This window comes from Lepeophtheirus salmonis, chromosome 14 (assembly GCF_016086655.4).
Source record: "Lepeophtheirus salmonis chromosome 14, UVic_Lsal_1.4, whole genome shotgun sequence".
Classification (NCBI taxonomy): domain Eukaryota; kingdom Metazoa; phylum Arthropoda; class Copepoda; order Siphonostomatoida; family Caligidae; genus Lepeophtheirus; species Lepeophtheirus salmonis.
The window spans coordinates 40,262,432-40,289,197 of record NC_052144.2 but is presented as its reverse complement, the minus strand read 5'-3'; the positions used below and the strand labels follow the sequence as shown (position 1 = coordinate 40,289,197).

Here is a 26,766-nt window from a genome sequence, read left to right as displayed (position 1 = left end):
TAAGGGACTTATATGTGAAGTCTCACAGAATTATGTGGTATATATAAAATAGAGCTCACCTTATCATACGACTTGTGCACATGATGCACGACTGATATATTTTTCTATTACCAAACCCAATTAGATCCAACCCGTCTATAAATACAGTATGTGAATACCTTGAGAAACTAATCGTCAAATTACCAACAAAGACAATCCAATAAATAGTGCATTGTGGCAATAAAAGTACAATATTTGTATATCCCTTTTTTCTTTTTTATGCAATATTATTTGATCAATTAGATCAGTTGCCTTTTAATTATTTGCCTGCAACTTCAAGAGTACCTGAGCAAACTTTACATTTGTACCACTTCTGGGCGGTGTCAAATTTATTTTTAATTGCTTTAATACTTTGTTTGGGAGTTCTTGCAATATCGTGACGATTTAAATAAGAAATAAAAGGAGCAAGAGTTGTGCTCTATAAATATATTTTTAGGCTTGCAGTTGCTAGAATGCTTATTTAATTCGAAAAGGAAGTAGTGGGCTTTGAACGTGTGCATATTTTCGTAAAACTGATTCATAAAATTTAAAAGCCATTTCGTCCAACAAAAAATTAATAAAGTCAACTGCCATAAATAAAGTCTTCTTCTGAAAGGGATTGCAATGTGAAAGGAACAGAGTCCATTAATTTATGCTTCTAAAAGCCGTATTGGGAATTGTGAAGAATTTTCTTCAGAACCTTGTTAATTCGATTTAAAATGATTTAAAATGACGTATGAACTCCACTAAATCTCAGATTAACGAAATGGTCATTAACCGGTAAAACCTGTGGTAGGCTTTATAGATTGCCAATAACCTCGAAGATATAGTTTGATGAACACCATACATATTTTTAGTTTGAAAATGTCTTTTTTCCATCGCAATCTTCAGGTTTGGGTTCTGTGTAACAGCAAGACATATGGCAAATTTTGTTAATCTAATTAGTCAGTACATTTTTGTCAATCCTCTTAGGAGTATAAATTGCCGTGGTTTTATATTTCTTTATATTATCCAGTTCAATATTATAAATGTCTTTTATTTTCATAAGAACAGTTTTCATTTGGACATTTGGTCCAGCATCCTTTCAGTTTCTCTATGCGAGGACAAATATAAGTTTTGAATTTGGTATAGAACGATGAATAACTAAAACCAAAAACGCGATTGTTAGCAAGCAATTTCCTCTTCCATGAATCCATAATAAAGTGCAGCGTGATATTCTTCTAACAGTTTTAAATGTATGTTATTAAATACACAATCATTCTCAGCATCTGCTGAGGTAATAACAAATTTATCCCATCTAAAAGTTGAGTCTAGATTAATATATTTGTCTCTTCTAGTCAGAGCTCTAGATTATGACATTTTTAGTTTTGTTGACATTGATGCATCATCAGGAGGACAGTCATTTGGGTCACGATCCATAATTAGTTGTAACAGTTGTGTATTATCACAAGATTAAATGAAGAAGATAGAGAGAAAAATCCAACGGTGGGCTCAAACTCAAGGCTCCCTAACTCTTAGGTTTATCACCTAACGGTTGACCCACGGCGTTTTTCAAATTAATATTTAAAGTTTTACAATAAATATTTTTAAAAAAGGAAGAAGAATGAGTGAGGGGAGAATTAAGCAAACACTTTTTATAGAAGAAGATAAACACAGAGGGAAAGACAACGACATCCAAAGGATCCCTTGTGTCAACTCCAGCTACTAACGATTTCAATTCAGTAGATTATATGAAATTTTTCAAAAGATTCACAAAGGGTCGGCCTTGTACGAGGGAAGAATATATTTCACTCAAAAAACCGACTTTCAGAAGTCCACTTAAACAAAGTCTGTTCAATACCCAATGTCCTTTCCGACTTGGAAAACAATTAAAAATTCATTAAAATATGTTTTTAAAAAAAGAAAATAAAGGGCTATTTTGATTGGTTTATTTCTAACTAGTACACAAAGTGATTTCTTGAGAGATTCCATCAATATCCTAATTCTTCTAGGAGGCTCAGGGATAACTCCTACGAATCTCACTACCCCTCCAGACGAAAAACACCAACTATCGTTAATTTTTGCATACATGAGATGCTAATTCAATTGTTATAATAGACACGTGCGCTCCTGTGTTGATTAGAAAGCCAATTTTCTTGTGGCACTCCTTAATAAAAATAAATCATTGTTTGAATTACATACAACCGAGGACTTCCTATTTTTTTTAGACCAATGCATAAAGGGCAATGGGGTTGGTAGACGTTCCTGCCTTGGCTTCACATTTCGTATCAAGTCTAAAAATTCCTTTGATAGAGTAGATGCCATTTTGAAATTAAAATCTGGTTCACCAATAAAGGAACACCCTACACAAACTTATTATATATTTGAAAGTTCTTACAATTATATAAAAGGAGTATAAACCTGTTTTTTCTTTATAAGTCCTATATACGTACTGCCCAATATTTTGTAGACAAATTTCGTTCAAGTAGATATTGTATCCTGGCATGAGTTTTTTTGGTTTATTAGACTTAATTAGGTATTTCAAATGAAATTAATCAATTTCTAAGTCTTTCCTAGGAACAATGGAATTTTTCCACTCTAAGAGTAATTTACATTAAGGATTAATCAGAATAGTTTCGTTATAGAAATGGATGATAACTAACTGGTTGAATAATTCAAAGGTAATCGGGACTCAATTCAGAAAAAAATCCGATAGTCTATTTTAATATAGACAGAGCATAATGTTATATTTGTGATTGTTAACTATAAATGAAAACTTTCAAGATGAATGAATAAGATCATCAGTTTTAATGACTTTGATAGCTTATAAATTATTAAGAATAATATACACATTACAATTTAGAAACTATGTTCCTTTAACCAAAAAATGTTGATATTTAAGAAAATATAAATATTTACTAAACATAACATAAATGAAGATTTTGTTTTTCGTGCATTTCAAACAACTTTTTGTAAACATTCCTTAAAAAGTTGGTTCAATTCTTGTACATATCTATAAATGCCTGGAAACCACTTCAATTACTAAAAATTAGTGATGTGCCACGAGCAAGCCTCGTGAATTGGTACTCGAATTTTATCAAATGAATAAAAAAAATACACAAAAACTCGGCTTGTGGGCATAAAAAGTAGAGTATTACTCGAAACTAGTCAAAAATTAGGATTCTTTTTTTTCGAGCCCTTAATAACATGTAAATCCTCCTAGACTTACTTCCGTTTGCAAAAATTAGAATTTACGCTTCCCACTTTCTGGACTTTTTTTGCAATGTGTACACATAATCTCAGTTTGTTTTAAAATAATCTTTGTTTGATTTTTTAAGACTAGCAGGAGTACTTTACATCGCAAGGAATTACTTAGCCTTCTATTTTTTTATATATATTATGATTAATATGCATTCACATTAATAAGCATCAGTTCCACTAAAAACATATTTGTTACAAGTTATAACTAGACAATAGTGAAATATTGAATTATTGACTATATAAAATGTTGAATTACGCTTAAGACTACAATTCAAATAAGTAAAACTAATTTTTGGATTAGTCTGTGGAACATAAACTACGAGAACAATTTTATGTGGTAATCAGTACCCGATATCAAGTTTATATTAGTCCTTTTGGTATACTAGTGTTAATATTATTATAACATCCTTCTATATGTACAAAGATTATATCCAATTACAAATACAGATTCTTTTAGAGAACTACACAAATTTTTAATTGACAAGTTTTCAATAATTCATTAAAAAATATCATTTTTTTCTACTGACATGTTTTTTAGAAAGCAAAAACTGTTAGGTTGAGTATCGAGTGTTAAGGCAAGTAACGAGTATTCAAGCAAGTAACGAGTATTCAGTTGAGTAACAAATAAACCTCGTAATTCCTCTAGTATTTTTTAAGAAACTCGAAAATACTCATGTAGCAAAATATAGCTCGCGACATATTACTACTAAATTTATCCAATTCTAGCTTTTATTAAAAAATGATGTTATATGTGTTGCCTCAACACAAAAGCAATCTTTACAAAAATAAAGAAAAGTAAAAATTCTCAATATAATCTTATCAATAAATTATGTCCTCCATATTTCATTGACATATTTGGTCAGTTCGATACTTTATATCCACTTTTTCAGTGTGAGTATATAAATAAAAATTTAATTTAGTAGATTTTATTCTCTTTCTTTAACTTTATAACGTCCTTTGTTAGATACATGAGTTTTTGAATCATAAATTTGAGCATTTTACCATTTTTGTCTCAAAAACTTCATGGATATAATTTCAAATATATAATTAATTGATTATTCTAGACAAAAATTGAAATTTTGTTACATTATGAGTTATGACCTTTAGTGCGGAGTCAGAGTAAAATCTTTGGACCGGCTCAGGCTATTAAATTATTGTAATTTGTGCATATAAAATTTATTAATCATCTAAACCTTACATTTAGTGCTCCTAAAATTTTTTTGTTTTTTTTTCTAAATGGTCAAAAATTATAGTTTTTATTTATTAAGTAGGTTATCTATTTATTAAATGTGAATGCCTGTGCGTTTCTTTGTTTGTGTGTGTTTGTCGCTCAATTACGCCCAAACCAATTGATGGATTTTGGTAAAATTTTGTATGTAGCTTCTTATGGCTCCAGAAATGGTTCTGAAAACTTTTTATTTGGTATTCAAGACCATGGCGGCCTTTAAATATCATTTTTTAGTACTTCATATGTACAACTTGATGGTCGAGGTGTATTTTAGATATTAGAAGGGGTTATTGATGCTTAGAGAAGCGGGAGTTAAAAAACTTAACCTGGCTCTATGATAAGCATCCCACAATCCGTGGGCAGAGTGTACTTTAACTTATTGAAAGGGGTTCTTGGTGCTTAGAAATGCGGCGGTGAGGCTCTTTAAGCTACCTTGAGGCCCAGTACTTAACCTATAAAACCTGGGAGTGGGGGTGTATTTTAGGATATTAGGAGGGTTCTTTGATGGGCAGGGAAAGGGCGGTGGAGAAATGTAATTTGCCTGTAGCCCAGAAATTCCCCAGTACCGCCCGTGGGCATGGGTGTACTGTAGAATCCTAGAAGGGTTCCTTGGTACCTAGAAACACGGTGACGGTAGAGTTTAAAATTTTGCTTTTGCCCAGCACTTCACCTTTACAACCTGATTTATTTTGGGATATTATGTTGGGTTCTTGATGCTCAAGGAAGCAGCAGCAAGAATCCGATAAATAGAGCAACTATTTCCTCAACGCGTAAAAGAGGAGTTCCTATACTATCCCTATATATTAGTATAACAATAATTCTTCAGATTTTACAGTCTTTGTTTTTTATTTTATATTAAACAGAAGAGCTTTTAATTAATTTTGCATTTCTTAACGTCCCGGACAACACCGGCCAAATTTATTCAGGTTAATTTTTTAAACTTGAAAGATGAACTCATTTATAAGTTTATTTCTTAAATTTTAAACGTTTTCTAATATATATAATGGTTTTTTTTTTCTTAAGAACATTTTTTTTTGCAATGAATATGACAAAACTTTTGACATACTTGTAATATACATATTTTGCAACATAAAATATACCATCTAAATAAAATATATTTTTTTGATCATTCCTTTTTCCGTACTTTTTTTAAGTTTTATATTACAAAAATGAATATTTCAAATATCTATATTTTTATTAAAAAAAGTAAGTACCTTTTTATATGTCAATCATAGAAAATAGAGGGGAGGAAAATAAATATACAAATAGAAAAAATGAATATGATATCGTTACATAATATTTTCAAATATATACTAATACCAATATTTGAACTAAAAAGATACCAAAACCAAGATCTTTGTTAATATATAACATTCAAATTATTAAAAAATACACTATAATAGAAATATTTAATATTATTTGATTTTTTTTTAGTTTTCATGATTTATTATTTTTTTAATTTTCATTTGCCTAACACATACCTCACCATAGGTACACATCTGGTGAGCTAATGTAAATGTTTCGACAACAAATTTAAATATATTAAAAGAATGTCTCACATATATCTTTTGCGACGAAATAATGTAATAAAATACAAATATGAGGAATCGCTTCTAAGTTCGATTTCGTGTTTTGTACTTTAATGGGTTAAAGAAAAGCTACTGCGAGCAAAATCGGAACAGCTTCTTTATTTAATCTATTATTAGTCGTTATTCAAGACTCTAACATCATCATAAAATGACGAAGTAATATACTAGTCAACAAATGTTTCCCTTGAACTAGAATAGTCTGTTACTAATTCGTTTTATCCAATAAAATAAAGGGAATTCACCTTAATAATCTTTTATTTCTTCATTTTACAACAAACAATGATTTTATCTTTGAGATACAAAATGTGAAGTTGATTAGATTGTTAAAAACGTTACCATATTTATTCATTTTTTGTGAACCTACAACGTACTTTCAATAATTCATAACAAGATGTAGGAATAATTAAAGTATTTTTTCATATCCGGCAACATGAATCTACATAAAAGTGTCTACAAAAAAACAAAAGGTTTTGGTATCATAAAACCTGTGTTGTTGAATTAGTTGATTTTTCAATATATAACTAATTTAACAAAAGTCATAGATTTATCTTAAAAATTCAGCCAGCCCTGGAAGTTTTAAGATTTACTCTATTTTGAAAGGGAAAATTAATACAAGTTGTATGGTTTCATCACATGAACACTTTCTTTTGAGTGAATATGACTAATTCTATTATTTTGTTTGACCTATATTTTCATTCTGATACAACTAAGAATCAATATTTTTCTTTATATAGTATTTTAAACTAATATTTCAGGTTAATTTTTGTTTAATTTAGGCCTGTTTCTGCATAAAGATACCATTTTGAGTTATTTTTATAAACTATATGGTACAATATGGATAAAGTTAAACCTGCTGCTATGTAGAAGCTCTACGTTGAAGAAAGTTAACACAGCCACCTCTTCTGAAAGGTACAATTGTTTTCTTAAAAATGCATCCGCTGCAGTAATAGTGACTTCCTGTTCTAATTTTTGATAGTTTAATAACTCCTTGTAAAATTTTAAATTATAAAGTGAAGCTTTAGTAGATAAATATGCTTTAAACCAATAAGGGTCATATACACCACTTGTGAATCATACCAATCTTTCTAAAGCATTGTTAGTTGTAATACTGTTGTTTAGTTGTTCACGGGACAAACTCATTTACTTGCATAAAGTTGAGATGCCATAAAACGAACTCTATGAGTATTTCCTGGTTTTCAAACATGTCTTAACTCCGGTGGGTTTCCTAGTAAAACACCACAAACACCAGACATTAAGGACTTCTACTCTAACCAAAAATAGACTCCCACGAAGATTTAATTATTAATTCTTATATATGACGCCTGCAGCCTAAATGAAAGAGAGGTTTTTCTAGAGATCCTTCAATAAGAAGACATTCTCTTTTGTGAGCTCCAATATTTGCTACTGTTGTATCAAAAGGCAGAGCAGATACATTTTCTTTTATATTACACTCGTTTATAACATTACATGTAGCATTAGCTTGTAGTTCAAAAGTTGCTCTTTCAATTACTGGGATAACCAATATTTTTTCATTAAAAGAGGCTCCAGTTCCAACAACTGCCAATATCTCTTCATTGAATATCATTTTTCAATCCCACTGAATTATTATTCACATTGGATACTTGGATATTACTTCTTTTAAAGAGATTTCCGCTTCTTTATATGTATTTGTGCGTGTTTCCTCCGGTACTCGGGCTGCTGATGTCTTTGAAAGAACAAAATCCTCAATTTATCCTCTACCAACTTCAACTGTTCCAACAATTAGCAGAGTTGGCATTCTATTCGAAATTTCTCATCTATCAATGACCTTGGCTATTTCCAGAGATGCGATAACATTTTATGGCAAGGTCAGGTGCTGAGTTTTATAAGCAAAATTATCAGAGAGCTTCCTCTTTTTGGGAACACATCTAAATCCTTTTTTGAACTGAACTGCCTGTTTTAATCATTGGCCATTCTTCATTTGAAAATTCATTAGTATTTTCAATATCGAATACGATGTTTTTCTTATTTTTATGCAGAAAAAATGCCTAAATTGTACAAAAATTAAACTGAAATATGAATGAAAAATTAGTTTAAAACACTATATATTAAAATTTTGTTTTTTTAGTGGTATCAGAGTGAAAATAAAAGTCAAATAAAATAAGTCATATTCACTGAAATATAGAGTTTTCATGTACTGAAACCATAAAATTTGTAGCATTTTATTCTACATTATCGAGGAAATCTAAAGTCTTAGGGGCTGGCTAAATTGGTAAGATATATGTATGCATTTTTGTTATGTTAGTTATAAATTAAATTTTTTTATAACAACACAGCATAGGTTTCATGATAGCAAACTATTTTTTTTCTTTCGGGACACCTTAAACTACATTCTAAAATGTAACTTTACACTTTTTTTCATTTGTTTGAATAGTAACAAAACCCAATCTTGTAGCTTTTGTACAAATAATATTTTCCAAAAAATCATTTTGTAGACCACAAATTTTAACATTTTATGCATGCCCATACTTTTTTTTCAATGTACTTTCTTCATTAATTTTGCTCAGCTCTTTTTGTAACTTCCAAGAATATGACATGTAATTTTCTATTATCTAATTAATATTATAACATATGCTGTACCAATTAAAAACTACACCCTAGAGATTTGAATTTGAATGAAATTTTGCTGTCTGAAAGTTTTATACCAATTAGAAAAATCAAGGTGTTTTTTTTCTTGATTCAGTTAACTTGTGACCTTGTTTCCTTGTGGCCTTTACTGTGGTTCCGGATATATTTAAAAAAATATATAAAGTTGATTTTTGTTTAAGTGAGTAAGATCAAGAGAGGAATTTAGTTATAACTTTTTGAGAACCAATAGAAGTAAATATTAACATTCATTTCATATTAACACATTTGTTTAAAGTTTACCGGGATTTACAAAGAAAACAACGAGTTTTTTTTCTTCAAAATTGGCTTTAATTAAATTATTATTATTATTATTCATTTTTTTTTATATGATTGATGAAGAGAAGTCTCCATTACACTTTTCAAGCCCTTGCCTAGCTTGAATGGTATTTTATTACATTCATAAGTATTGTAAATTTTGAATACGAAATTGTTGTTGATTGATTGTTTTGGAAGTATCAAAAGTTGCGTCACACATAGTACAATAACTCAATTTAAAAACTCAATGAACAAATTTTGACAGCTGTCTTTTGAAAGTTGGTACTAACGTACTATGAGTTGAATTAAAAGTCACCGATATCGCCAACTATGGTTGACTTTTCAGCACATGTTATGTAAAAGTCATTCCATGCCATTGTCTTTGCTAAACTATTTAAATTCTTAATGATAATTAAAGTTTCACTGAACTTATTCGATTGCTAAATCTATATACTGTACTAAGATAGTTGTAAAAAAAAACGGAATTACACATCTCAAGAAACAAGAATTAATTATAAGAATGAAAATAAGTTTATTTTTTAGTCAAAGTAAAATAATTATAAAATATATACTTAAATATGCATGCATCTATGTCATTTATTTTACTGTTAATAAAGCTTTTTGTCTCTTTTTACTATTATGAGATTATTTTTGTAATTATTAGGAAAATTTCCAGAATTTCTTTATAGAAATAAGAACGAAAAACTTTCATTACAGAAATGATAAATCTTTAACTATTAGCCTATTAAACAAATTTTGGAACCCATTTTACCAAAAGTAAACCAAAACAATGGCAAAACTACATGAATTAACCCTCAAATTTCTTCTGAATCCACCTTACTCTCTAGATTTAGCTCCCAGGGACTACTGTCTGTTTTCAGACCTAAAAAAGTGCTTACAGCTAAGAAATGTTGCTCCAATGAAAAGGTTATCCTTGAAACTGAGGAGTGTTTTGAGTACAAAAATAAAGCGTTTTATAATGCCATTGAAATGTTAAAGGGGCCCTGGAATGATGGTGTTATTCTTGAAGGAGATTATATTGATGAATAAAATCAATTTCAAAGGAGAAAAATTTATTTTCTTTGTTAAGGCACATACTTTTTAGCCCGTATGTTGGAGGAAAAAAAAGGTACTTTTAGATATAAATTATACAAATATCTTCTTCAAGGGTTTGTATGATTAAAATATATTTATATCGTTGAATTACACGAACCATAAAGATAAGATTGATGTCTAGAGATGCAAATCCTTAAAAAAATTTAGTATGCGAGTTTATTTGGTGCAACTTGTTCCGTTTTTTATTCTGTCAAGCATTACGTATAATTATTCTTTCATTTTGCAGGAGATAATCTCGAAGTAAACAGTATAAACACTAATGTGTTTGCTAATGAATGATAAAGAGTAGGCATAAAAATGTTTTTGAATTTTTAAATGAAAGTCCCTGTTGGACTCAGAATAGAATTATAAAGCCATAATTTCTGCTTATGTCTTTCCTTGATACAGAGTATAACTTCTATTTATTTCCTTCTTCGTCTTCTAACTGTTTGCACCAAATCAAATGAAAACCCATGATAACGAAGCGGCTTTTCTACCACACATTGTTCAAACTGTTATTTGATATCCTCAAGCTTAATCAAAGAAATATTTTGGGAATGGACTTGTCCAGTATATAAGAATAGGATCATTGTATAGCTAAAGGATGCCATCAATGTTGAAGCGGTGTTAGCTCATGTAGAATATGATTTTATTATTAGAAGAGCTGAAGGAAACTTCATTGGATTAAAAGAAAATATGAGAGGTTCTTAAGGCCCAGTGGAGAGACAAGGATAGAAAGCCTATTATTTTTGAAAAGAATGTATTGGTAGACTCACACCATGAAGATTTTTTCTCTAATGATATTGGAGACGCTACAAAGAAGTTTGGAGAAGTAGCAGTCCTTGCGAAAGAGTGATGTTTCCAGAATGGAAGACTTAAGGGAATAAGTAATGGGTATTTTATGATTAAGATTACTTTGATATCTGAAATACCTGGTTTTCTCCCAATTAAGGGTTAACAACAAAGGTTACCTATGCGGGACAAGAAATAATAATTGCAAAATGCTATACATCAGGTCATTTTGTGAGAGAATGCTCTTATAGGTTTGTTAAGCGGCTAGATTACATACATACAATTGAAAATATACAAACTTCTTCTTTATCAAAACAAACTGGCAAGCACAGTGTATAAAATGAACCAGAAAAGTGTACTGCAGTTGAGGAAGAGGTGGAAAAACAAAGTGTATGTTCTCAGGTGACTGAAGAAAATAATATCAATATAACCGAAAAAGATGTGTCCAATATAGACGAAGTGTCTTTGGCAAATGTTTTAAATAAAGAAGCGGAAAAATACGCAACAAAAGATAATTGATACTTCTGTATGTTCCATTTTACAAATGGGAGAAAATGATTTCCCTCGTACTGATGCTATAGGAAAATGTATACCTTCTAATAGGATAAAAGATGGGGCAGAGAAAGTACCCAAAGACATAAAAAAGAAGAAACCTGTCAAAATAAGCTATTACATAATATCAACTAGAAGCAGCAGGTCAGGATCATCCAATAAGAGGTACACTCCAGACTCTAATGGCAAGGAAACTCCACCCAAACTTCAAAAAATTCAAGATCAGTTTGTGTGTCTCATAATCAAAGATGTATTTAGTATATAAATGACGGACTTCAAAACGTGCAACTCAGAGTGTGGCCTACCATGCATTCAACATTTTAAACTCTAGATCTTCTTTTACATGATTCAAACTGTGAAATAAGTTAGTATAAACATTTTTTTCATGAACAAAGATAAATTTATTTATAAGGTAATATTTAAATAAGGGAACAAACAATAAGTAAAATTTAAAAATCATATGAAACTACATTGTAAATTTAAGTCACTTCATGATGAATTATAATTAGGCTTCGCAATCTTTCGTGATTTGATTTCAGTTGCTTTTTTCTTAAAAGATACTCTTTTTCGGCTCTCTTGTCTTATTCCATCATTGAGTTTAACAACCAAGTTCTTGACCATAGCATTGAAAAAGACTTGCGAAATTTTGCCAAGAATGTTAGACCATTTGTGACCCTGTTCACACTCTGTACCAACAATGACTTCCATTGCTATATCAGTGCTCTCCTGCATTTTTTCACAGAAGGTAGCCACAAAGGAAGTTCTTGGATAACTAGACATGCCATTATGAATGGGATTCTCGCCCAAAAACCAGACGTAATATGCTTACAGGATATAGGATCTAAAGTGTTTTCCTCTTATTTAAGTTCATGTACAGTATGTCTTGCCTTCGATTTTAAAATGTACTACACTGGATGGGGCCAACTTCGAGGGATAATCAATTTTGTTGCTAATTTAGTGGGGAAATCAAAATGTGTTAGAGAATACTCGAATTAGAGTGAGTGGCACCAAATCCTAATATCGTCTGGTGTATTTCAATTTATTATCGTAAATGCATATGTTCCTAATGTCAAGTCATCCCCCTTTTTCAATCAATAATATTAAAAGGGATTATTTCCCCTCGGTTTTAATTGGCGACCTCAATGTTGATATTGATAAAAGACCATTTGTAAATCCGAATACTGTTATGATCTTAAAATTAATTCATGAATTGAATCTACTTGACGTTATTAAGACATTAAATAATGATGATGATATTTTCTCTTGGAGGAAGGGGAAGTTATCATCAAGAATCGATCTTGCTTTGATATCTCCATGCTTATGCTCTTATATGTACTAAAAAAGCACCCTACCGATTCGAACCTTCTTCTGACCACAAAGTTTAAAACTTGCCTCAGCTCCTACGAATAAAACTTTTAGGATTCCTAGTTGGATCATTGGTTTGGAAGAATTTAAAATAAAATAAAATGATGGATTGAGAATTTTCTATGATCATACTCTATCCTGTAACAGATTATTAAGTGTGTACAATAAAATTATTCGGAATACGACTTTTACTTTTATGAGTGAGAAGAGGAAAAGAGTTAAACAATTAGAGGAAGATATAAATTAAATCAGTAATAAAGGATCCTTATTTGTCTTACTTCGAAAACTATGAATCATTTGGGATTGCCGAAATTGCCTCAGAAGATATGAAGAGGAAATTCTATGTCAAAAAAAATCCTTATAAGATATTAAAACATGTATTAATGAAAAAAAAAAAAAATTATACTAAAAGAATTGAAAAAATGATTGTAAATAATAAAGTAATTCAAAACTGTGCAAGTGTTTTAGGATAATTATTAAGGAATATTATGATGCTCTAGTAGTGGACTTCCTAGAAGAAAAAAAGTGGCATTTTTTTCAATCTTTACATACAATAATATATTGGACTATATCAATAATGTTTACCGAGATGACAAAGCTTCTGGACCTGACAATATAAAAGAAAAATATATCCCCTATCTACGGTAATGGGACATAACTTAGTCATTGGAGGCATTTGACAATACTAAATAAATCATACAGAAATGTAGCAGGTGTTTTAGCTAAACAAATTAAGCTTTCAAAAAAGTTGGGTTCATAACAAGAAGGTGTTTTTTTTTAAACGACATATTGCCGATATTTCACGAAATATTTAGACTACTATTTATTCCGTGGAAATGAGAAACAAATTTGGAGCAATCATTGCAATTGACTTCAGCAAAGCTTTTTACTCCGTAAGTCATAATTTTATCCTACGTTTTGTAAAGAATGATCTTTCAAGAGTTTTTTTAATCCAATCCGTGCTCTTCTATTCAATGGAACTTCAAGTGTAGTGATTGTTGGATTACAGAGTAATCATAAAGTCTTAGGAAAAAGCTGTAGACAAGGATATCCCGTGTCTCCGTTGCTGTTTGTGGATACAATGGAATCATTAAGTTGTACACTTATGTAAAAATTAGGATGTTTTGATGCTTCCGTAGGAAGTAAAAAAACATTCGACTGATCTTTACGAAGATGACCTTACATTGGGACAGAAAAGTAGTGAAAAAAATCGAAATTTTACTCTACTATTTTGATAAACTTTCTCTATTTTCGAAGATGAAAATCAATGAGAACAAGATTTCCATTCTTCCTATTGGTAGATGGTACACTGGCCTTCCATAATGATTGGAGGTTTTCAATATGTTGAAAGCGTAAATACTTTGGGAATAGAATGGGAGAGAAATCAACCTTCTTTATCTAACTCTGTGAAGCTAAACTCGGAATCGTACAAATGGTGTCATGCCTGGTAAGGATTTAACTTGCAAAAGAGAGTAGTCCAATGCAACTCCAAACTAATTCCTCAAATAATTTATGTGGCCATAGCTCTACCAAAATTTTAGTTATAGAGTTAGTTGAATTATAATTAATTCTAGAATTAGATGTCATATTTATTCTTTAATTAAACTCCAAATATTTAGTTGAAATTAAAGTGTTCCATTGCTTTGAATTTCAATAATCGATCAAAAAATAAAATAAATATCAATATTTTATTTTAAAAATCCTCGTACTAACGATTACCATTTTAGCTGTATAACTATTTGTCGTATCTACACTTTTCATGAATAACTATATGACATTTTGATTTAAAGCGGATCCGTTATTAAAACTTTCACAAATCGTAAGCAATAAAAGAATTAGCTTAGTATTTCTTTTTAATATTCTTAAATATCACATATCTAGATTTGAAAATCTTTTTAATGCACATTATACAACATTTTGATTGATATGCGTACAAAAAATATAAGCATTTTTATTTGTTATATTTAATATATTAAAAAAATAAATTTACTACTCAAATTTTATTCTTCTAAAGTAATTCTTTTTTATTTCTTTAAAGGGAAGATGTATTTTATTAAAAATCCGTTTATATTTATTTTTTATCCAAAAAATAAAATAGTTACCCGAACTAATTGGAGTTTTAAAATTAATAATTCATATTTTTTTTCTTGAACAGAAAAAAATTTATCCACGTTTTAAATGGTAACTATGGAGGGAAAATAAAAAACTGAAGTATTAGTATAGCTATTTATGAAAATAAAACGAGATCATCCGAACAATTTGCAAAAAAATTTATAGAAAATCTGTCATGACATTTCATTAAATTAGCTGCGAGTAGCTATGAGAGTCCAACAATGACATACACTCCTTAACAATGCTCTCCGTCATTCATGAGAAAAAACATTTGTTGTGACACTTCAAGTTTATTTATACTTAAATATATGTTTTCCACTAAAAATGAAATAATATTGAGAAAATTTTGATAGAATAAAAAAAATATATATATTAAGTTAATAATATATATAGTATTTTCATCCAAGACTATAATTGAAGATTGATTTTGTCTCTTAGGGTCTTAGGGTTTGGATAAGTCTATATAGAAGATAGGTAAAAAACTCCAATACTATACAAGGGACTGACACTTCTTCTAGTATACTTTACATAATGTTGAATAAGGCTCAAATGAACTATATAATTCGGTTGAATTTTCTGCTTAAAATGTTGTGTAATGAATAATGCAATGTTTCGATTTTTTCGGAAAAAAATGATAGTGTATTGAATCATGAAATAGCAAAGGAAAGTGAAAAAAAATATGCTCATAATGAGCTTTGAAAAAACAGAAATAATCAGCCCATTTGGGGATATAATAGAAAAAGAATGGCAAAACATCCGAATCACAAAGAATATTAAGCTTCTTTGGACCTGGGTTGGAAAGTCTGAATACATATATAACGAAAAAAAAAAATTTTAACCTCAACATGTGGGATAAAATCATTGCATGGAACATATACATTTTATCTAAAGTGTCGTACCTCCAAAGAGTTACTCCATATAGTAAAAAAAATCATAACTCGTAGTTATTTATCCATCAAAAAATATATAATTTAATTTTCTTAGTTTCTAACAAAAGCCTCATTTTTGAAGAATGCTTTTACTCTAAATTAAATTCGAGGAAACTTTTAATAAGATGCAATAATGGTGAAAATTAACTATTTTTAATCATAAACTTGAAACTTTCTTGTTAGTACGTAAATAAAACATCTAAAATAATTAAAATTTAAAATAAAGAAAACATTACATTTGTGAAATTATTCTTTTTAAAAAAAAAAATTATTCAAAATTTTAAAATATATGTTTTTGAGTAAAAAAGAAGGTTTTGTGAGCAAAACAAGCATGAAACGACTTGGAAATTACGTCATATTTTTCTATGATATGAAGTTCATAAAATTCAAAGCTTATGGTAATGGCTTCATTTATAACAATGAAGTTGCATAGATAACATGTTTTAATAACTTTATTTTGAGTATATGCTGTAATGATTGAGTCTTTTAATGCATTTGTGTTTTGGAAACACCCTCTAAATTCAAAAACATACATTTGAAAATAACATTATGAAACAAAAAAAATAATTATTTAGAGGAATTTAAAGGCCATTTGTATGTTTTTCTAAGCAAAATTAAATATACATAGATTATAGTTTAAAAAAGTAAAAATATGTAGAAAGAGATAGTTTGTTTTTTTCATCTTTCAAAGTTCCTTAAATTGGTATTGTGTACCACACCCAAAAAACAGTCTTAATCATGGTTTTGTGTGTAGTTGCATCAATTGGGAAGAAATTACCCCCTTTCCGTATGGCAGATACTGGAAAAATAAATAAGGACACATACCTAGATTTCTTAAAGAGCAAAGGTACTTCCAAGAAGAGTTTTACGTTACCTCTATCTGGTTCCAACATTATCCCCGCCTACCCATACTTACAAAATTGTTTAGGAATAGTATTTAAAGAATTTAGAGCGTTTTTGGCTAAAATTATTCTAGTCTCCTTCCTGGCCAAATTACAACCTCTTGGACTTTTGGTGGAGAGGAAGCCCCATTCTGTCTCAAGGACTAATAAAGACAGGATAATAGGTACTTTTAAGGCTGTATGGAAGGATATCCGGTAGGATATGGTGCGTACGAGCTGTTTTACTGCTGTCAAGAGGTTTCAGGGCGTGGTTTTGAAAAATGGCGCTATTTGGAATGAAATTTTAATATGTTCTACTATTAAATATATGAAACATATCATAATAGTACATATTTTGACTTTATAAAAAGTTTAACAATATTTTATGTGAAGTTATTTGCTTCACTATTTTAGAGCCACCCTGTATTTTCAACAAATTAGTAATCCTCCATTTTGATGTGATTTATGAAATATCAACTTATATATATTAAATATTTCTACAATCGAGAAAAATGAAGAAATAAAAAATAAATTTAAACTTAAAAGAAAAAATTTGTTAAATTCCCAAAACCTATAAAATTATAATAAAAATCGTTGAAGATAAATTATTTGTACTACAAAATGTTGCATTTATTTTGACTGTACGTTTCAGAAGCATACTAAAAAATTCTGGAGATCAAATGTAGCTCAAACGGAATAATCAAAAGTTTTATATAAATATCCCAGTTCATTAACGAAGGCTTAAGAAAGCGGATATTTTACCATTTTACAATAAGCATAAATTGAATCAGTTCCAGTTCTCATTCTTGTTGAGTATATCGCACAACCTTTCTCCCAAGAAGAAATGGAAAATGACTTAAAATCAATGGTTATTTATTCAATTCTTCCTAAGCATAAAATTATATTTCTTAATTATCAAGAACTCTTCTCAGTTAAATAAGAGCTAATTCAAATTCAACCAATGGGTGTTATAAACTTGATACGGAGCAGAAAAGCCGAAAAATCATCAGCTGAAATCAATATTCAATGTTAATTTTTATATTGCCGTTTGCAAATCGATTGAGACACTATTTTTAAAATGAGTTAGTCCCATGATTTAATGACCCATTTTTAAAATAGGAAAAAGTTAAATTTGACGTTTCAAACAGTTTACTATATTGAACATAGTTTAATCAGTGATGGGGAAGTTAACTTATCTTTTTTAAATAGTTCAGTTAAAGTTAATTATTATTTAATTTTTTTATACCTAGTTGAATTAAAGTTAATTTCGATTTCTATAAAAATTAACTAGTTAAGTTTAAGTTATTTAACTTTAGAGTAATTTAAATTAAATTAACTAATCAAACCTTGCTTAAGTTAAAATTAATATCGTTATCAAAAATAGCAATTTAAGTTAGTCCATTGAGAGATTTATGAAGGCTTTGTAAATTAAAATTATTTCGTCGGTCTCTCTGGCAAAAATTTTCTCCACTTCCAATTCAACGATGAAGAAAAAAGAATACAAATTCAAGTTTGTACTAAAATGGAAGTTAGAAACTCAAAAATCTAAAATTTCAGCTGTCTTTATCTAATTTTAAAGTACATGTAAACTAATAAAAATATCGGAGAAAACCCAATTTGTCTATGATTTTGAGATATTTGATAAAAATTGATATTTTTATCAATTTGATGTGAAATGACCCAGTTGAAAAGTTTAATAAAACAAATAGTGTCGACACAGTGTTTAACTAAATTATCGGAGAACTGACGGTTATTTAAATACAGTTTTTTGGGATTTCAACTTAGGAACAAGGAAAGTACTTTAGTCTAAATACTCAAGTACTCATGAGCTGAGCTTTAGTTACACATGCTTGTTGTTAAGCCTCATCAGAAGAAAAGTTCACAATGATTTATTATTTATAATGTGCTTCTATTTATTTTTGCTTTAAACGTGAGTTTTAGCTACATACACTCGTTGTTAAAAATAAATTCTCATTTTACATTTATTAATAAAGAGTTGTATAAAATATTAGTTTACATTACCACCTGAAAAACTTCTTTCATTTTTATATACCGTTTTTATACAGCTCTATACATACATAATCTTTTCTTTTTAATATGTCTTGCCCTTTCGATTGTATTTTCATATCTTTGATAAAGTATTTAAGCAGTCCTCATATACACTCTAAAATGAGTTAAAAGGAAAAATACCCATATACAAAATTTTATATACACATTTATACAAAAAAAACACAACAACTTTGCTTTATAAATATAGAACTCCTTAAATGGATTTATGTTTTGTATAAATAACTTTGCTATTCAGTGTGAAGAAACAAGTATTCTTCTTCTAATGTACATAGTAACATTCACAATGTTACAAATAACTTTCATCAATATTATTGAATAATAAATATTTATGACATATTTTATTATATCCAATAAAATATGTTTGATTATGATGGAGTTACACAATATGATATGGCGTTGCTCAGGCTAAGGAGGGAGTGGGAAAATAGTCAATGCAATTTTTGTAATTTTTAGATCCCTTCAGTGCGTACTAGGGTTAGGCTGTCTATATGGATGGTTCATACCTGATTCCAAAAAAAAAAAATATATATATCCGAAACCCATCTCTATGTTAATAGTCAACACCCCAACACAAAAAATATACCCCTATATCCTCAATGTTTGTGGCAGACTCTTTACACTTTTGACTGAATACGTCAACATATTGAAAAATCCAAAAGAGTCAGATCAGGAGATTGGAAGCCAAAAGTATTTTCATCTTGTTTGAATACGCACAACTTCTTCACAGCCTTCTTATAGGCCTTGTATGACAAGACTTAGCTCCTCTAAATCATTTAGAAGTCATCTTACTGGTAGACAGATGAAACAAAGTTGGCAAAATTTTGTCATCTGTTGAGGGAATAATGCCAAAATTCATCCAAAAGGCTTCTAGGGAAATCTTCAAAGGAAGCAGCTCTTCATTTTGATTGTTGATGAAGAGGATCAACATTCAACAGTTATTGTCTTCTCCTCACTGTAAAAGATTATCTTATCATCATCGTGTTTGGGGTCATATATTATCCTCTTGCAATGTTCCACACGGACATCCATTTGATTTTGAGTTGTTAGAGGCCATTCAATATATCTCAGAGATCTTCCTCAAGCATTGGAAAGCTGTAAAGATAGTAGACTTGCTCTGTTGCAGCTTCTTGGGAAATTCCAACATGCTCATGGTTGGATTGACCTCAAATGCAAGTGTAGCAGGGAAATATTATTGGGCTAACACTTCTAGACAGATCCCTGATGCTTTCAACATCCTCTAACAGCTTTTTGACATTATACACTGTATGAAAGTTAACTTTTAGGCTCTTAACAATGTCAGTATTTGTATGGCTGGAACAGACAAATATGACAATGTATTAGACTTTTGCTTACATTTTTTGTAAATAATTAACATGTATAACAATGTTTCCCATTTTTTTTTCTTATTAGCTAAGAAATCCAGTTATAGCTGATATAGATAGAAAAAATTGATTGTAACTTTACAAAACCTTTTATATCGTCGTCATAAAGGTGGTCAAAGACTTTTGGAAGCCCTTGTAATACCGAGACAACATGAACATAATAACTACAATGACCATGAATTAAAAAAATAAATATTGAAGCTATAGACATTAACTTTTAGTTTCACAGAAACCAAACAGGGAAATTAAATGAGTTTATGACTAATTCAGAATAAATTCCAAATCTATAAAGAGGCTTTGTTATCATTTCCTCCTTTGTATAACTTATGTAATATACATTTATATTCAACTATTATGAATATTCCTTAGTTCCATTCATAAAACATGTAATAATGATAAATATTTGTACCTCAATTTTGTCAGGTAGTACAATCCTGCTAGCGAGAAAGCCCTCATTTAATTCAACACTGGTTGTTGGGTTCTAAGTAGAACTTCTTGTAATTACTTGAAAACCACTTTACTATTTACATAGTACAATCGGTCCAGAATTAGAGTCGTCCCAAAAAATTGATATTATCATAGATTACAATTTTATAAGCTTTAATATTGTTCTACAATTAAGTATTATCTCATTGAGTGTGCTTGTCCACGTTTGGACTAACTTGGATGAGACCCCCGTCACTAACTTACAGCTTCTATGGACAAAGTCTTTCGGAATATTTAGTCTCCTTGGATACCATTAGGGAGTCTATGCTGATTCCAAGAACTGCTTTGCCCTGTTTTTTTACCATATTCTACATTGCAAAGTAGGTAAATAGGTAAGCCAAAGGATTTTGGTTGCAAAAGGGGGTCAAAATTGTATTTTCACCATTTTGCCTCTTCATTTGGATTATGAAGTACGTCCCCATCCTGATGTTGCAATATTTTCTACACATATATGGGGTAGCAAAGATTCTACATAGGATAGGGAAGTTTCCCCAAACGTTAAAGCTACCCGGGCTCTAATTCTGGGTTACTCTGAATATCTGAGTAGGCACTGATTAATTTCCAAAATAAATATTCGTGCTCAAATCCTTTATCTTACCTTATGAACCATGATTAAAAAAACAATTTTCTTTCACTTTTTTACAATGATGTAAGCATAATTATACAACGACCATTTTAGTCATTGAAATTTTTTTGATTTATTTACTAACCACATTTGAAATCCTAACCAAATATAATATATCACATCAAAGATACAATAATTTAAAATCGAAAAAAGTATCCAACTGCCTTACCTGTATCATTGGTAAAAGATAGCATAATGTCGAACCCATGACCCAATTATCCACAACAATGACGAAGAGAGTCAATGGAATGACAAATGTAAGTTGAATTAAAAAAGCCACTGTCATATTCAGAACGCATGCTAAAGTATTAAATTTCTTGTGGGAACCTTTTTTCCAAATAATATAAAAGACTGTTCCGTTACCAAAAAGTCCAACCAAAACAAGAAGAGCATAAAAAAATATTGTAAACACTAATAAAAATATACGGTCTCTGAAAACAGGGCGAAGTTTGAGTGCACGAAAATTAAATCCCGAATTTGATGTATTCATGTCCTTAAGATAATTATATACATCATTAATATGTTCTTTGGAGATTGTGTTGAGAATAGAGACAGGGGGCTTTGACATTTTGATGTAAACTAAAAGAAAAAAAAATAGATAAAAAATAAAGTTAAAGTATAAAAAAACTGTCTTAAAATAAACTTAAACTACAAATAACTTTTCTTAATGAGCTTCTAAAGCTTTAAGTAGATTTGTATAAAAAAATTACAATAAACGAGCTTGATACTTTTTTGTATTTAGAACCTGAACAGTGTTTTTATTTTTCTAAAACTAAAAATGGTTATTATTTGTTGCTGTAAGAGAGAGTATATAAAATATATTGTTCAGGAGCTCATGAAAACTAGAAGATTAGTTGAGAAATTATACGAGCAATTCCTTGTAAGACTCAGAGTATAATTTAGGATTAACATAGGAGTCGTTTTTGCCTATGCATTTACTATATAAGAAGTGGAGTTTGTGTTTATCCTTGTCCTCGCTCTCTCATAGCTACTTGCTGCTAATACAATAAAACGTTATGGCAGCTACGCTACTTTTCTTCTATTTGTTATTCAAATTGTCATGATTAACAAATTCATTTTGGGTTTCTTTTTTTAAAATACCGGCTGATCATATTTTTTACAACTGTAGATGTATGCAAAAACTATTTACTCATCAGTTGATTTGTATATTATATAGTATATTTATACATTCAGCATTCAATTTTCATCATTTTGTTGATAAATAATTTTTGTTAATTATTTTCATAAATAATATTTTGAGTTACGTTATTGTCGGGTAAATATTTTTATAACTTAATGGAAATGCAATGTCTGGTTCCAATATCAATTTTGTATAGTAATGTTTTTAATGCATGACAAACTAAACAACACTAATATTTACAATGTACAAATTGAAACATGGGGAGCAATATTTATCGATTAAGGTCAACTTGATGGATCATGCCTGGAACTCCAGATACCTGGAATAAAGACGGCATATTTTATTTCCCAAATGAGTAATTTTTCTTTTATGTGTAAAATAATATAAGGAATAAGTAGGAATAATGTATTTAACTTTAAAATTGAAAAAAAAAAAAAAAAAAATCCTAGGCATATGATACCATTGATTAAGTCCCTTTTGTTGACATCAGGAGCCTATTTAATCATTTTAGAAGGAAGAATATAAATTTATGGTCTAAGAAAAGAATCTTTCACATATATAATAGCATTAGTGAAGGAGAATATTTTTGTTACATAATTTATAAGGAGAATATTTAAACAATTCTTTCTCTAGGAGATGTTTCCCTACACAACGTAATACAAATATTTAAAAAAATATTTAGGGAATAGAACAAGAGTGCTACACAAATTTTTTTTTCTCATTACAAAAGGATAACTTTTCACTGAATTGAAATAATCATTATTGAAATTGAGTAATTACTTTGAGGCAATCTCATGTTATAATTGAAAATATCAAGTACAAATATGAATTAGAGGACTAAAAAAATACAATAATATGATTGGCCAGAACAATAAAAACATTTTTGTACTTCTTACTCAATTACAGACATATAGCTAAATTTTTTCACTATAAATAGGAGAAAACAGAGCAAGTTGGCACGAAATTCACTTTTTGATACATTACCAGGTTGTTAAATGAGTAATTAAGATTTTTTTTCAATTGAATATGAAACTTTGGCACAAATTTCAGAATATAGTTAGAAGTAATTTAGCTACAATCTCAATTTTCATACCACAGATTGCATTATCTATGTTTACTTACTACTAATAGTTAAATAACATAAAAGTTACTTTCATACTCAATAGTTGTTAAAGAAGCTAGCAAAAAAATTATTGCCTATTGACTAGTAGAAACGAAATTAGGTTCAGTTTTTCAGTAGTACATCCCAGTAGACCAATGTAAAGTGAAGAAAAATAATATTTTTTCAATTAAGAATCTTTAAATATACTTATAAGTACAAAAATATAAATTTAATAATGTAATGTTATTTCAAAATTCACAAAAATGGTATTATTATTTTAGATAAATAAATATATTATAGCCTTTGAATACTTTGGAATATATTATTTTAGTTATGTAAAAATAATAAATTGTATGAGCGAGCTGTCCATTGAAATCTGAAGACTTACTGTTTCGATAATAATTAATAAAAGTTGAGTGAAAAAAATATTAATTGATATTTCTCCAGTTTTTGAGATTGTTCAGAAAGCTATCTCCTCCATTCAAGATTCTTTTAAATGAGTCTTTTGCACTCTTTTTTGACGCGTTTGGACCTTCTACATCCCTTATGCCACCCCTATCATCCAAACACCGGGACCCTCAAAGCTATCGTCAGCCAACACTGGGACACCATGATAGAGGACTATATCCACAAAAGGTACCAGGCCTTCCATCACCCCCTGGAAGCCATCATTGCTACTAAGGGTGGCTACATTAATGAGTAAGAGAGCTCAGACACACATCCCATACCACTCAGTATAATAGATACACAGGTATAAAAGTATAGGGTGAATACCGTATTTGTTTATTTTTTAATCATAATCAAATATTTCTAAAAAATTTATTATTATTTTGTATAACTATTCATTATTTGTTTTTGTGATTAATTTATTATTTAAATAACAATTTAGTTATTTTATTATTTCAATATAATATAATAAATTTGTATTAGTTATATATGTAAACATAGGAGATTCCATTATCCAAAAAAAGGATATTTTTTTTATGATTAAGCATATATGAGGTTGTATTAAATTAAAAACCATCCTTTTTTTTAATGTCAAATTTTTAAGTATGACAAAGTTTGCATTTATAATTTTTTGGACAGATCCCGGGCAGTCAAAAAGTTTTGGAACATAACTTTTATTTTGCATTTTGAGAGGTATTGGTTAATTTTATGCAAAAGGTGAGTTAACAAAAAGAACAGGTGATTGTTTACCTTTTGAATGTTTTATTTACCAAGTATGTAGGATATATATTAACAAAAATAGAACAAAAAAAGGTAAGAAGTGGCCTGTTTAGTCCGTGGCAGATTTAGATATTCTTATATTAGACAGACCCTTAATGTCTGCAAAATCACTGTGTGGAGGGTCAGGATTAATTTCAACAATGGCACATAAAATTAAAGACTGAAACGGTAAAAAAAGCTTTTTTGAAAAATCGGAAGATGACGATGAGAAACTTGGGGAAGAAGCGGTGGGTGAACCATTACTTCCTGTCCTTAAACGATACAAAAATCTTTACAAGGGCCTGAGGTATCACAGAATGCAAACTTTTTTCTTCCCGTTGATCCTGTGCACAATGGGCAAAATGATGAGGTCTTATATTTTGGGGAAGTTGACCGCAAACTCCTTGAAGTGTCCGCCACCAAACATTTGGCTTGAGTAATGACGCTCGGCATTGTTTTATCTGAAAGTTGCAAAATGAATTCAAATTTGGTTCCCCATTGATACAGATTGAGTAGCAAGAATTACATGATGATTTTAAAAACAAAAGTGCTTCCCTAGGTTTGCAAGATTACAAAGCAATTAAAGAAAGCCAATTATTGCATTTCACAGGACAGAGCTCCTGCACATACTGTGAAAATCGAGTAGGATAGGATGGGCAAAAAAAAATGAAGTTCAGGACGAAATATTTCTGCCCACCGCTTAGACCAATTAGCTGGATTATAGCATCTGGTGGCGAACTGAAAACGAGCCCTGTAAACAACGTCACAGCAGTATTGAGCCCATTAAGAAATCGGTTGAGAAAGAGTGGCAATATATGTCCGAAACACTTCGTTGACAACGTGGGCAAAACGTTCTGTGGTCGCGTGGAGGGTATGACTGAGGCTGAAAGTCCTCAAATTTCTTAAATAATGACCTCTAATGAGTAATAAACAAGTTCCAATTAAAAAAATCTCTAGTACTTCTTTTAAATCCGCTAGGTTAATTAATTGTCCAAGGTTCCAAGTCTTTCTGACTGCCCGGTAAAAAGCCTAAATATATTTTGCGAGTTTCTTTAATTAAAAAAAACAAAAACAATCAATTTAAGATATATTATTCTTGAAAAACTGTTGAAAGATTGATATTAATTTAAAATTTAGTATTTCTTAAATATATAAATATTTTGGAATAATAAACAATCTTTCATAAGTATTTTATCAATCAATTTTAAGCAATCAATATTAGCACAATTGATTTTTGAACCCCATATAAGTTTTTAAAAGTTATTTATGGTAAGGATTTATCAACTTTGACAAAACCAAATATAAAAGAAAGCCTCCAAAGATACAAGAAGAAACTTAAAAAAATGTTTTTTAGACAGCTTGATGACACAATAAACTATTACGAATGATTTATTTGCATTTTTTACTTTTGCAATGTATGATGTATAAATTATTATTTTATATTTTTGGCAAATCAGTGTAGGGTTACTCTCTGAGTAGGAATATATTTTTCCTACATTTTGATTTATTATTTTTTTCACAATTCGAAAACGATAATTTTAACAGTTTTTTTTTATTTTTACGAAGAAAGGCAGAGACATTAGTGTTGATAACCTCTAACTATATATATAAAAAAAACTATTTCTTTGTAATATTTTTATAAATATTAAACATTATTTGATGAAAAACAAAATATACATTAACAATAATGGATCAAATTTATCAAAAATATAATTTTATAAAAAATATTGTTCATTATGTCAAAAGTTGACTTAATGAATAGTAATCTGTATTTCTAATAAGTTGCTAAGTAACATGCTAAAAAAAATCTTATTTTGTAAAAGCTTTAATAAACATATTTTCTAAGAAGTGGAGACTTTCACATCATGTGTAAATTTTACAGGACAAAAGTTTATTTAAAAATCTCTGGCTTGGATGAATTTTGAATCTTGTATATTTTTGGAAAATAGAAACAGTTTTTCTTTTCATTACTAAATTATACCCCTCTGCCCTTGAGAACATATTTTACTGATTCAAGACCCAGTGATTATT

General features: G+C 29.4%; 1 protein-coding gene across 1 annotated transcript in view; it reads right to left on the bottom strand.

Moving 5' to 3' along the window:
- LOC121129864 (uncharacterized) overlaps positions 1–26,766 on the bottom strand; it is a 279,636-nt gene that overhangs the window by 201,446 nt on the left and 51,424 nt on the right. Inside the window, exon 2 of the mRNA XM_040725575.2 lies at positions 21,456–21,865. Within this exon, the coding sequence (XP_040581509.2) occupies positions 21,456–21,854 (399 nt within the window). The 5' untranslated portion in view covers positions 21,855–21,865. The remainder of the gene's footprint in view (positions 1–21,455; positions 21,866–26,766) is intronic.